The following is a 14386-nucleotide window of genomic DNA, read 5'->3' as shown; positions in this document are numbered from 1 at the left end:
AATATGCAGTAGACGGTGTTGAGCTTATTATTTAGAAATTAGGGAGATGGGTATTGAACCTACCCTCAGAGAAAACCCAACGGATAGAAAGAGTGAAGTGTAAACAAACAAACCATAGGAAAACATTAGAAAAAATGTTATTTCCCAAAGTTATAGGAGGAAAAATTTTATATGTTCATTAGCATAAGAAAAAGAAAATTTGGTTTGACACATTCAACTTAAAAAACTTTAAAACATTTGTGTATCAGAAAGACAAATGCCTTAAATTGGAAACAAATCACCCAGACAGTGGAAAATGTCTAGATTGAAGGTGACAATGGGTATTATCCATATTATACAAATAGTTCAAGCAAATCAATGAGAAAAACTCTGTATCTAGTAGACATTGGATAAAGGAAGTTGGTGAACACGCCCCAGAAGAAAAATCTAACCGGTAGGTAATTATACAGACGTTTACCCCCGAGAAATGAAAATAAAAGCAAAATGAGGTATCATTTTCCCAACAGTTTAAGTGGCAAAATAATGAGATTAATGGGAACAATGATGCTGAGTCTGGGGGAAATGGAATTTTCCCTTTGTGAAGGGTTGTTCACTCAGCCACTTTGGTGAACATCACAGGACTAGGTACTAGGAACACACGGACACATGCTAGTTCACAGAGCTCACTGCCCAGCCTGGGAGGAAAGGAAGAGATCTGGGCATGTGGGGGCTTCCCAGAGAAGGGGTGGAAGAGTTTGAGGGAAAGGCAGGTGGTAAGGCGCAAAGACATTGCAGGCCATGGGGCGGGGAAGAGGACAGCCTATGGGGGGACAGTCCTCAGTCCAAGTCCCACCAGAGTGTGATCCCAGTGCATCTTTCCAACTTCTCTCCCTCACCTGCCGTGTCCCACCAACCTGCCAGCCACCCCGAACCACTCCATTCTCCCTGCCAAGCTCCCCCTCCATGACAGCATTCAACCTCTGCCTTCCCCCTGTAGCGCACAATCCTTCCAGCTACAACCCTCGTCAAAATACCCAGGCCCAGCTCTGCCTCCTCCAGGAAGTATCCCCTCCTCCATGCTTTATTACATCTCCTTCTCGTGACACATGCTTAACAAATACGTCCATCCGAGTTGGACGGGACTGGACTGGCGAATGTTGGCATGTATTACCCCAGTCAATATTCACTGCACCTGTAGGGGGTGAGGACTTGCTATTGTTCCCATTTACAGGTGAGGAAACCAAGTTCCAGTGACGTAAAGTACTTGATCTGGGTCAGCAGCTGGCAAGCAGCAGAGCTGGGAGGTCTAACCCCCAGCTCTTGGTCTTCACCTCCGGGCTCTGTCCCTTACTGTGTGACAGGAGCAGCGAATGAAGGGGAAACCCCAGATATTGAAGAAAGGGTTACCTAGACACGAGGGGGTAGGAGTCTCACTGCGCAGTAAGAAGTTCAGAAGAGGCACATGTGTGTCCTCATAGAACAATCTTTTTTTTTTTTTTTTTTTTTATTTATTTGTCCGAGAGAGAGAGGAGCGAGAGTGAGCACAAGTAGACAGAGTGGCAGGCAGAGGCAGAGGGAGAAGCAGGCTCCCTGCCGAGCAAGGAGCCCGATGTGGGACTCGATCCCAGGACGCTGGGATCATGACCTGAGCCGAAGGCAGCTGCTTAACCAACTGAGCCACCCAGGCGTCCCCTCATAGAACAATCTTAGAAGGGTTTTATCACATGGCCTTTGCACAGATGACCAACTGACCGGTGAAGATTTATAGATGTCTCAAAGAGCAAGCCCCACAGACTGGATTACAGGAGTAGCAGGGGACTCCAGAAAACAAAGACAGGAGGACCAACCCAAGCCCCCTCCAGGGAACTGGAGAAGAAAAGCAGAGAGGATCACAGAGCTCCGTGGCCCATCTTTGACCTTTCTGGGGAGAAGTCAGCTCTGTTCAAGGAGAGTGGCAGGGCAGTGGCTTCACCGTTAGGACATGATATAGCTAAACAGAGGTTAAGGCGACTACGGTTTTTCTAGGTGAAGGCATTTGTCGGTGAAGTGTAATGGCCCCTTGGCTTCAGAGAAGTTAATATCTATTAATGGTTCCATTTCACTGATTCACTAGGGCACAAAGTTCTGTTCTGATGCCAATGCATTTGCTGGGCCATAAAACATGCCCTCCAAGGCCGTGAGTGTGCCCGGTCTGCCCTTTCCTGTGTTTCTTCCTCAGTGCCATGCAGAGCCCCAGACAGGGCACGCTGTATTGCAAGGAGGTGCCAGAGACTGAACGTTCAAGAAAAGAGCCTCCAGAAGAAGGATCTTCTTCCACATTGCCAGGCAACAGCTGATGCTCTGGGACCCTCCTTCTTTGGTGGAGAAGAGAGAAGCGGCACGGTCAATGCCATGAGAGCTGATCTGGGGCCCAAGGATGGTGTCCTTTACCCACTGGCCAGTATGCAAACTCAGATGTTAGAGCTGGGGGGCCAGGCAAGCAGCACATCAGAGTGCAAGAGGCTAGCCTGGAGAGACGAAGAGGGCTAGTGGGGTCTGTGGCAGGCCACAGAGCGCGTGCTCCTCCGCAGGTCAACCCATCCTTACGCAACTCCATTGATTGTTGCCATGTGGAAACGCTGGACCAGCGTGGCCAGATCTCCCAACTTTTCAAGAGAAGCCAGAGTTAGTTCCGGATTTTTATGAGAAATCTGATTTTTTTCAAATGTTGGCAGCAAGTTTAAAAATGTGAGCACTACAAAACAAACAAAACACATCTGCAGACCAGATTTGGCTGGTGGGCTGACGGCTTAGGACCTCTGGGCGGCCGATTGAATGGGAAAGCCGTGCCTCTAGGGGGTGCCAACGTCAGAGGAGACAGGAGCTCCTTCCTCGGGCAATGGCAGCCCAGGTCTAGGGGTGCAGGAGGGCAGCAGAGAACCTGGGAAGCAGAAAGCAAGGAGTAGCGGAAGCAAATTAGAGGCTCAGTGCCAAGGCCAGCTGGGGCTTTTCACTCACTGTTTGTGGGCAAACAAGCTCATTAAAGGACACCGAAGAGAAATAAGATGACCAGAACACAGGAGGAGAATTCCCTGGCAACTCCGCCACCATCATCACCTCCTCTCCCTGGACCTCCTTAGAAACCACAGAAATAATGACCTGCAGACCTCGCTGTAAACAGCCCCCAGAGAAATGGGAGTTTGCTTCGGCATCCTGCACATCAGCCACAGGTTAGCACAATGGAGGGGAAACGGGAGTCTCATCACAAACATACTGGCAGGACCGCCAGCTGCCCCTGAGGCCACATCTCCAGCTCTCTGGGCCCACCCACTTGTCGCTGGTGCTTGGTGGCTTTGGCGTGGAAGGCCGTCTCGGGTCTCTTAACCTTCCCTCTCCTGCCCATTGTTGTGTGTTGCTGTTTTCTAAGAAAGGATGAAGGGAGGCCACAGCCAGGTTTCTGCCCACGCCTAGGGGAGCCCACTGGAGTGTCTCAGGTTCGAAACAATTTGAGCAGAACATTCTGAAGTTCCGGGAGTCATCAGCTGAAGGAGGAGCCAAAGGTCCTGTGGTTCTCTAAGCAGCGGTGCATGCAGCAGAGAGCACACATTAAGTCTCCATACATTTCCAGATTATCATTGGCAAAAGAACCAAGAGACGCCTTTGTGACCCTCAGAAAGCTTAGAATGCACCCCCTTCATTTTATAGATAAGCAAAGTGAAGTCCCATGAAGCTAAGTGACATGGCCAAGGTCTGTCACACAGTAGCTAATTTTGAAGGGCTGTGGCCTTTTGTCCAAAACAACTGAGTTCATTATCACGCCCAAGAAGAAGACACTTGAGTAAAAAGTGCATTTGCGACAGAGATCATGTTCCCACTGTGACAAAATGCACACATCTAGAAGGGCCAAGAAATACCAAAGCAAAAGTGTGTAGCTTTAAGAAAACTGAAAATACTAAGTTAAAAATATTTAGGGGGTGATTCTTTATTGGATAGAAGCATCCTTTATTTTTTTTTCAAAGATTTTATTCATTTATTTGACAGAGAGAAAGATCACAAGTAGGCAGAGAGAGGCAGAGAGAGGAAGGGAAGCAGGCTCCCTGCCTAGCAGAGAGCCCGATGTGGGGCTCGATCCCAGGACCCTGGGATCATGACCCGAGCCGAAGGCAGAGGCTTTAACCCACTGAGCCACCCAGGTGCCCAAGCATCCTTTATTTTGTCAAAAAGGATTCACCACCAGGTTCTCTTAAGTCAGTATGGGGAATATTTTTTATGTCTAGGTCACCTATACTAGAACAATTGATTGGAAGGTAGCATAAATAAGCAAGGATGACTTATTTCATTTTGTTCTGCTCTAGAGATCTACTATTTAAGACCTACTTTTTTTTTTAAGATTTTATTTTATTTATTTATTTGACAGAGAGAGATCACAAGTAGGCACAAAGGCAGGCAGAGAGAGAGAGAGAGAGAGAGGAGGAAGCAGGCTCCCTGCTGAACAGAGAGCCTAACGTGGGGCTCAATCCCAGGACCCTGAGATCATGACTCGAGTTGAAGGCAGAGGCTTAACCCACTGAGCCACCCAGGTGCCCCAAGATCTACTATTTAAGTTAAAAACAGGCAACATAGAATTCCATCCGATAAATACAAACAAAGACATACCCAGTTAAAGACATACCCAGTGAGAAACAGAATCAGATTATGAAGAACCAAAGAATGATGTCTGGGGAGGTAAGGCACAGCCTTTTTGATAGCCAAACTGAGGGACATCGACTGGGTCCTCCTCTGCTACTGGCAATCCCCCGCTCCCGTGAGGGTGTGCTCCCAGATCCCATGTATTAAGATGGCTGATGGGAACTCATCAAGTATTTCCTCACGGAAATAATATCAATGGCAAAGTGGGTGTGAGGTCACCAGGCATGGCCCCAAGACCAAGTTAACCCAAGAGGGACTGCCTCCACAGGTCTACCCCTCGGGGTCTCACCCATCACCTCCTCAAAGCGCAGGCTTCTCCATCATTCATTGTTCTCTGGAGCGACAGACACAGACTCACCTGCTTCCATCATAGCTTTGGTGCCTCCACCTACCTCCTTGGGGCTCTGTCAGCTCTCTGGTCAAATCACGTTATACTTTCTCCTTGGGAGACTCCTTCTACTCTTAGGACTTCCGCAGCCCCTTACCTAGGGAGGCACTGCAGGCATCCAGCAGAGGACACTTGAGTTGAGGATCATGATGGAAACTCAGGCACGGCGGCCACGATGGGTCAGGTGCAAGAAGAGGCAAACGCAAAAATAAAGCACTCTGTGGCCCCTGAGATGAGACGTCAGCTTTGCTCCTTTCTCTCCAATTCCTACTCCAGTCCCCAAGAAGCGGGCTCTTCTCTATTTCAGTTTGTAGGTGGCCCTGAGAATATATTCTTTTTTTTTTTTTTAAGATTATTTATTTATTTATTTGACACAGAGAGAGAGAGATCACAAGTAGGCAGAGCGAGAGGGGGAAGCAGGTTCCCCGCTGAGCAGAGAACCCGACTCGGGGCTCGATCCCAGGACCCTGAGATCATGACCTGAGCGGAAGTCAGAGGCCTAACCCACTGAGCCACCCAGACGCCCCCCTGAGAATATATTCTTAAGCAAATTCTTCACTTGAGCTATCTTGAGGGGGATTCTGTGAGTTGAAACAGAGAGAACTTTGCCTACAATGCCAGGTGTTAAATCTTGTTTGTCCTAGCCTCTCAAGCAGATCTCCCAATTTTGACTCGGGCTCCTGGATTCAAGGCTCATGAGGGGCCCAGGATTGTGGCCCCCTGGATGAGGGCCCGAGGGTGGTCACTGCTCCTCCCTCACCCAGCCCCATACCCCACTGTAGCTCCAAGTGGACTTCCTGCCCAGTGTCCCCAAATTCTGAGAAATGCAGTCATAACAAAAATCAGCCGAAAGGTGATTTTACTTTTCCCAACACTTCAAGTTCACGGCGAACTCTGGCTTCAATTCAAGTTATAAGTCAGCCTCTGAATGAGGCCCCAGGGAGTGAGATGATAGAATCCTTATGTTGCATTCTTTTTTCCTTCCCAAAGAACAGATGTGCATTTTATCAGATGCCTTTTCATCATCTCAAATCATCTTACTAAATTGAAGATTTTATGGGCAGAATAACTGCCAGGCCTTGCCCAATTCCTGTCCCACTCTCCTCTCCTTCCCGGCTGCTGACTCTAGTCTGTGGGCTCAGCCCACCCTACACTGTTGCCAGCCCTGTCCTAGGTCAGGGGTTTAGGCTCAACATGGGAGGGTCTCGGCAGCACTTTACCTTTGACCCGGTTTGGATCTGTGTGCTCCTGCCTAATTTCTGACCCTAGTCTTCATTTTATTCTCTCAGACCAAGTCTCCAACTTATCATCCTCCCTAATATTTATGCCCCAGAAGGACTGGGGGTCCTTGCCTTGTCCTCCCAAGCTCTCAGCACAAAACTAGAACTTCCCATGAGTTCGACTAAACGTCCTTCTGATGCTATTTGCCTGGGTCTCCACTCTTGCCCTCCTGGTCGCCCCGCTTTGTCCCCTGGCAGGCCCTGTGCCCCAGGCTGGATCCCCAACACCAACTCCTGCCTGGATGACAGCTGTCACCTGAGGCCTTCCATCTGCCTACTGGACCACGCCTCCTCTGGGAGGTCGGTGGCTGCCCCACACCAGCAGGGGCTTTGGATCCCAGGTCCCCCCACTCTAGGCTGCCCCATTCCTCCCATACCCTAAAACATGGCCATAATCACGTTCATCATTAATGCTCCATCTCTCGAATGCCAGAAGAGAAAGTGAGCATCCTTGGTGCTGAGCACAGAAGGGGTCCCCAGTTAGCATCTGCTACTTGAAGGAAGGAGGGAGGGAGGGACGGAACGTTGGTGTCAGAGGGTCAGCAGAGCTGTGAGGCAGACGCATGCCAGAGTAGGAATTCAGCAAGTAAAGATCAGGAGCCAAGGGGAATTCTCAGAGGAGGGCTGGGATGACGGGAGCAGTCAGCAGGGGGCGGGGAGGGGGCTGCAGGTCTCGGGGGAGAAGGGATAAAAGGAGCCCTGGAGGAGTGAGCAGGAATGCTGGCACTTCCCTCTCCGGCATGGAAAAGACCTAAGGACCACATTCTCCCTCTGCCAGTTTATGTGAGGGGCCCCGCAAAGATAAGCTTTTGGCCACATGGCTAAATGGTGCCTTTTTTGGACACTTCCTGCAAGGCGGTCAGGGCTTGGCCAGCCTGAGGGCATCACTCCCTAAGCATCTCTTTCATGGCTGGTACCCCACATTCAGGTGCATCCTGCATTCAAGCAAACAGTCCTAACCCCAGCTGACCTCTGGGGGGAGCAGAGGAGCAGGGAGGCGCAGAGGCCACCAAGCACTCCTGAGACTGGTGGCCCCATCCACAGACCACAGGTGTTTGTCTGGCACCTTTCTCGAGCAGAGCCTGAGGGCAGAACGAAAGAAGACGAGCCAAGACCTAAGACAAGTCACGGCTGGGATAGGCTGGGGGATGCGGCAAGGCACACAGTGACCATGACCGGAGACCACTGAGGGTGACCACCGGAGACCACGCTGAGGTGCAGCCCCGATGGCACGCGGAACTTTTCCACATCTTTCCCCATCAGCTCTCGAGGGTGCTGATGGGGAGACTGAGTTTCCCCAGTTCAAGGGGACAGAGTCAGTGGTGAGGCCAGCAGCTGTTTCCAGAAGCAGTGGAGTGTAGAGGCTAAAAGGAGGGCCTTTGACCTGAGAGTTAAGTCCTAATCTGGGCTCGGCCAATAATCCCTTGTATTAGAGTTAGTTACATACCTCTCTGAACACTAGCCTTCGTGTCTACGCCAAGAGTACCCACCGCCTAGAACCGTTGTGTGAGGGGTAAATGAGATCACGTGTTTAGAGTCCATAAGACATTCGCAGCATATAGCAAATGCTCGCTAGTATTATTCTTTTTGTCCTTGCTACTAGCATCCAATCCATTTTCAGGTCTCTCTGGCCAACAGTGCAATCCTAGGGTTTGACTCAGGAGGACCGGAGAAGGCGAGGGAACTGACAGAGATGTGCCATGGGTGGGTCCCCTCCCAGGGGTGCCGGCCCAGCTCCAGAGACTCCAGGGACGGTGTGCAGAGCACACAGAGCAATGACAGAATTGTGGGGCTCAGGGGGGATGTAGAGTCAGAGGCGGGCCAGAGAAAAGAGAAGACAGAAGGGGCAGCCCAGGGCCCAGCCCAGCGCCATAACCCTGGTGGCTATGATTATGGGGCACCTACCAGGGTCAGGCCCCGGCCTAAGTGCTCTTCCTATCACGCTTTCAATCCCGCTGCTAGACAGGCACTAATAACCCATTTTACAGATAAGGGACGAGTCACCCTGCACCCCCCAGCTAATCAATACAGAGCCAGAGAGGAAAACTGAGGCCCACCTGTCTCCAACATCCAAGCCTTTCTACACTGCAGTTCTGCAAGGCCTGGAGGCCCCCATAAGAAGAACATCTCATGTGGCTCTTCAGTGGGCACGGTGAGGCCAGGTGATGGCAACGTGTGCCGCTCCAAGTCATGGGCAGAGTGAGAAAAGGAACTCTAGGAGCTTGAAGGATCTGCCAGGTGGAAGGGTCCTCAGGATTCGGAGAGGAGGCCCAGAGAAGGGAGGCAAGGCGTCCCAACCTACGTCTTTCATGCCTGCTACTTCATTCTTTTGAACTCAGGAGCCCAAACCGCTGGGCTCAGGCAGACACCCACACGCTCACACAGATAGCAGGAATTTAGAAACTGAGGATTTAGAGGCAAGTTGGCTTCTTAAATAGAGCTGGACATGGCCCAGTGACTCAGAACAGACAAGACAGGGCCATCAGCTGCCATCGGAGCCAGTAAGTCATTTCAACCATCTCCCCTTTCCAAGTCCTCATGACAAAGCCCAAGAAATCAGAGCCATCATCCGGTTGGAGGTAATGGCAAGGCGAGACTTCCTCTCTAGGTTTCCAGACATTTGCAAAGAGGGGAATGTGCAACCCTGGCTTCCTGGACTCTTTGGGGAAGATACGAACAAACAAAAGTCCAAAACATCAATCACGTTGCCCTCCACCTTGTGTGTTTAGCAGAAGAGGTGTCTTGGAACTCAGAAACGGGGCTCTCGGGCTCTGCCCCATGCCATTGAAGACGATGCAAGACGGTCGGAGAGTGTGTGCGTGCCTGCGTGTGTGTCTGTGTGTGTGTCCCGCTAAGTACTTCCTTCACTACACAGCTAATCCGATTAGCTGCTTTAGGAAACTCGGCAATGTTAATTCAAGGGTCCCATTCATAGAACAGCTTGGCCCATGGCTGCTCAGAGCTCCCATTCTTCTATCTGCAAATAAAATGCACACAGAAGGACTTTCTCTCCGCAAAGAATGCGCTCTTGCCTCCTTACCCCACACACATCCCAGATGCTGCTGCCACTTCCTCTGGGAGCTCCCATGGCAGGGCCAGGGGCCTGTCAGAAAATGGGGAGAAAATAGACCTCTTTCCACCTCAAGCGCAACATGAGGCCCATTTTCATAGTGCTGTCAACCCAGGTGGCCTTCCAAGCTGACAGCCGTGCTGAGTAAGCTGCATCATGAGAGCACACCAGCTATAGGACCCTGGTGGGGTCATTGGCTTTCCCTTCTTTCCTCGCAGAACGGGGACCTGGAGCAGAGGGCACAGTTGGAACAAAAGGCTGAACAGAGGCAAAGTTGAGGCTTGTGCAGACACAATGTCATTCCATTTGGCTGGAGGACAAGGAGAGGGAAGGGGGCTGGAGATCCAGGTTGTAGACAAAGCACGGACAGCCCAGACCAAGGTCAGACTCAGGAATGTCTCTGCTAAGTGATAGGAAGCCATGGAGGGTTTTATGGGGCGTAGCTGTTGTGTGGGTCTCCGAGGACTGCTTTAACAAAGAACCACAAAGTAGGTGGCTTGAAACAACAGAAAGCCATTCTCTCCCAGTTCTGGGGGCTAGCCGTCTGAAATCAGGGTGTTGTCACAGCCCTGCTCCCTCTGAGGACTCTAGGAAAGGAGTCCTCCTCGCCTCCTGCTAACCAGGAGTGGCTCGGGCAATCCTGGCCGTCCCCAGGCTCCCAGATGCTTCACTCCAGTCTCCGCTGCCCTCGTCACACGTCCTCTTCCTCCTCACTGTGTCTGTGGGCTCTCCTCTTCTTCTAAAGACTCCCATCACTAGATGGAGGGCTCGTCTCAAGACCCTTAACTAATTCCATTTGCAAATCCTCTAGTTCCAAACAAGGTCACTTTCTGAGGTTCCAGGTAGACATGAGTCTGAGGGGACATTACTCTACCCACTCCAGGGGTTTCAAGGTCAGGGCCAGGAAGATCACCTGAAGGCAGGATGGGGAAGGAGGGACCAGAGGCAAGGAGACTGATTCCTCTAAGTGAATGATGAGAGGCTCCCTGCTTGGGGTCCCAGCAGCTTTCTTCTGGGGCCAGTGCAGCCCCCCATGTGGGTTCATAAACCAACCCAGGCACAAGGTCTTTGCTCACCCTTTGGCCCAGAGAGGCTCCAGCCTACCCTCCAAGTGATGGCAAAAGAACAGGTACACACACATCTACTGTTCTCTGTTCCTTCTAACTGGCAACATGGTGGACATGTTGGTCCAGTGGAGGACACATGGGAGCTGGGAAAACTGGTTCTAGTCCTGGTTCTGCCACTCACTGGATTTAGGACATTGGGCACCCCTAGGGAATGAGGTCACCTTGGTCACATCCAGGCCAATGAGATTGTTCCATTCGGAAGTCAAGAAAGCAGCTCCAAACTCACAGGAGGAACCAGGAAAAGAAGGCCGCTGGGGTTACACTGCAGGGTTCTGTGCCCTCCCCACTCGGATCCCCCTCCAGGGATTCAGCTCCACCCCCCCACACCCCCCTCCACACCCCACCCCCCGCGTGAACCTCCTTCCCTCCCCTAAAACACAAGGGCACTAACCAAAGCTTGAAAAATGAAATAACCTAAATCTAAGAGCACATCCTTCCACACATTTGGAAGCAGAAAGACAGAGTAAAGATGTGGTTCCTTTTTATTTATTTATTTTTAATCAAAGCAAATGTTTAAGGATCAATGCTCAAAGTTGTTCATAGCACCGTTGTTTCTAACAGAAAGAAATTACAGGAAGGAAAGGGAAACCCTCTCCCTGTCTGTCTGTATGGGATGAATTTGATGAATTATGGCAGAATTGTGTATTAAGTGTGATACACCACAATGTATCCCATGAAAAGATGTCTACAAGGCGGTGGTAACTGAAAGATGCAGGTTGCACCAGACAGTGTTGAGAAAAATCCCTTCTATGTTTCCAAAATATCTGTATGCACACAGCCTGAGCCCAGTGAGGCTGGAAGGAATCCAGTGAACAGATAATGACGCGGATCCCTGGGGCTGGGAGAACGGGAGATTTTTACATTCTACTTTGTACAATTTTAAGCTATTGGACTTTTTTTTTTTTTTAAAACAACTGGCAGTATTAGTTTCATCAACAAAAACAATAAAAAATATTCCCATTCTGAAAATAAAATAATGATTCTAGATGGAAGCAAAGTACTATTGGCCCACGGAGAAAAGTGATCAGGATAAAAATCACTTTGCCATAAAAGGGCACCAGAAAAGAAAGAAAGAAAGAAAGAAAGAAAGAAACAACATTCTAAGCTTGGGAAGGAGGAAACACCAGGTAGGTATATGTTTCAAAGGCCTCAAACCCAAGCTGCCGATGTTCCCTCCCGCACACAGTAAATTTCCCCCACTCTCCACGTTAGTCTAAACCCTCCCAGGTCAGTGTGCTTTCTGCAAATACTACTACTACTACTAATGAGGAAGTGGCAGAATTGATATTTATTGAGCGCTTATTATTAGCCAGGCACTGTGCTAAACACTTTATACGTGTTCTTTTTGTCCTTGTAACATCACTATTCTCATTTGATAGATGAAGAAGCTAAGGCCCAGCTCAAGGATCCAAACCCAAACACTCTGATCCTAAAGCCCGTGACTATAAGCAGTGCTTTACCCACACTTCTGGAAGCAAAGCCCTGTCAGAGCTCTTGATCATTTAGGCCACAGGAGATGGTTCCAGGCTCTGCCATTCTCCGCCAACCCTTTCCTTCTTCCTCTCCACCCACGTTGGCCAGTGCCTTGTAGATACAGGGGCCTGGGACACTTCCAAGGGATCCAAAGACAAATGTGAGATGGACCCTGCCTTCTCTGAGTTCACAGGGAAGAAGGAAAGAGAAGACTCAAGTTCTTAGACCAGAGGCTGAGCGTGTTGGCCTTGGAGGAGTGCTGTGAGGGAGGCGGAGGCAAGGCTGTTAGGCCTCCCTTCACTGCAGCATCCTGAGAGAAACTTCTGGGCAGGCAGCTCTCCAGGAGCTGGCCTCCAGCTGGCAGCTCGCAGCCTCTCCTTGGGGTCTCCATGGCTCTCTACCACAGCCTACCCCAAAGAGCCACCATCTAGTGACTCGCACCTTTCCGCGGCTCCCTGAGGAAAGAGGGGCCCTGTTATTCTCCCCGTGTGGCTTCTCCACCGCCGGAAATGTTCTTGTCTCCATTCTTGACTTCAAGAACTCATTCTCATCCTTCAAGACACAATGCAAGAGCATCCATTCCCACAGTGCCTTTCCTGGCTCACCCACCTAGCCTTCGTCCCCTCACTCTTCTCTCTTCCTACTTCTCTCGGTTCATTACAGCCCTTGCCGTGAGGAATTGCAGTTTATCTCTTCACCTGTCAGTCTCATTCCACTAGAGAGGAGCACCTCAGTGATAATATCCGCCATTGCCTGACAACTGGCTGCGCGCCAGGCGCCAGGCTCGCCCATTACCCTGGGACTTGGTCCTCCCAAGCCCCTGTGGCATGAGTGATGGTTTCATCCCCATTTTGCAGACAGGAAAACTGAACCTTGGAGATGTTAAAGAGCTTGTCCAGGTCTAAACCCTGTCTGCCTGGCATGAATAGTCTCCCTGCAGGCGGGGATCCCGTCTTACTCTTCTTTTTCCAGCACTGCACTTGGCCATGACAGGGCCCCCCAAAAGGGTACAAAGCTTCAGTTATGCAAGATGAATAAGTTGTGGAGATCCGCCATGCCACACTGAGCCTATGGTTTTTAATATTATTTGTGCACTTAAAAATGTGTAGAGAGTAAATCTCTTGTGTTCTTACCATAATAAGTTTTTAAAAAGTCTCAAAAGAGAGGAAAGAGGGGCGCGTGGGTGGCTCAGTTGGTCAAAGCCTCTGCCTTCGGCTTAGGTCATGATCTCAGGGTCCTGGGTCCCTGCTTCCCCCTCTCTCTCTCTGCCTGCCTCTCTGTTTGTGATCTCTGTCTGTCAAATAAATGAATAAAAATCTTAAAAAAAAAAAAAAAAAGAAAGAAAGAAAGAAAGGAAAGGCAGGGGTGGGGGGAGAGGCGGCAGGGGGAAGAGGCAGTGTAGCCTTGGGCACATGTGAGCCCTGGTCACCAAAGAGCCAGCCAGGGTGAGAACCACCAGACTACAGCCTCATAGTGCAGCCCCTTTTGCTCCTGCTAAGAATGGGGGTTCCCCAGAGCTGAGGTGTCTGAGCCCAGCTGGGAGAGAGGGGGCAAGAACTAAAGAGACCAGTCCCACTAGTTTCCCCCCAGGGTGGAGATAAGGAGGAAGAAGAGTACTCAAAGTCTGAAGCCCACCGGGCTCCTGGTTTGTTTGCAAAACAATGCACAGTGCCCCAAGCAAACATGTTTCCCAGAGCCCTGCCTTATTAACATCACCAACATGGAGCCCGGGTAGTAATTCTCTCCAACCCTGGGAAGTACTGGACCCACCCAGAGGCCAAAGTCCTGAGAGCCCAGAGTGAGCCCATTCCTGACAGCTTGGGCTCAAGCCTGAACCCTCTGAGCTGGAGCCTGAGCCTCCAGATAAAGAAGCAAGTGGAGATTCTCGTACAAGGACCAGCAAGTCCGGAGGCTCTAGTTCCACAGCCCGCAGTGCAGAAAGAGCAACCCCTCTGGTTTTCCCCAGACAGGCGGGCTTGGGACTGACAGGTCAAATACCGAAGTTTCGGGGTCCACATCCACCCTTGCCAGAGTCCCTGACCCTGCTCCCCAGAGAAAAAAAATGGGGGATACATACTAACCTGTGCTATGTCCCCCTTCCTCTCCCGGCTGCTTGATCCAGCCTCTGGCTTTGTCGATGTGAAATAACTTCAGGTCGTCTTCATCTAAGGCAATGTCTCCCCAAAAGACAGCTGGAGAGAAAAATTTTAAAAATTAAAAAAAAAATAAATGGATCCATTTAAGCTGGATATCGGGGAAAAATGGATTTATTACTGCCCCAGAGGACATGGGACATTGGGGAGCAAACTCTAGAAATGACAATCCATCTAATCAAATCTCTTCCTGAACCTAACACAAAGGGCTGGTAGAGACAGAAGAATGGCATAGAATAATTCTGTGT

General features: G+C 50.3%; 1 protein-coding gene across 2 annotated transcripts in view; it reads right to left on the bottom strand.

The window, feature by feature from the left end:
* Window positions 1-14386, bottom strand: part of TLL2 (tolloid like 2) — a gene marked incomplete at both ends in the record, with an annotated part of 116185 nt that overhangs the window by 79013 nt on the left and 22786 nt on the right. For both annotated transcript variants that reach the window (XM_080822741.1, XM_080822740.1), the window contains one exon: window positions 14067-14177. In XM_080822741.1, the coding sequence (XP_080678867.1) occupies window positions 14067-14177 (111 nt within the window). The remainder of the gene's footprint in view (window positions 1-14066; window positions 14178-14386) is intronic.

This window comes from Martes martes (genome assembly GCF_963455335.1).
Source record: "Martes martes genome assembly, chromosome: 14".
NCBI lineage: Eukaryota > Metazoa > Chordata > Mammalia > Carnivora > Mustelidae > Martes > Martes martes.
This window is presented reverse-complemented; position numbering and strand designations above follow the sequence as displayed.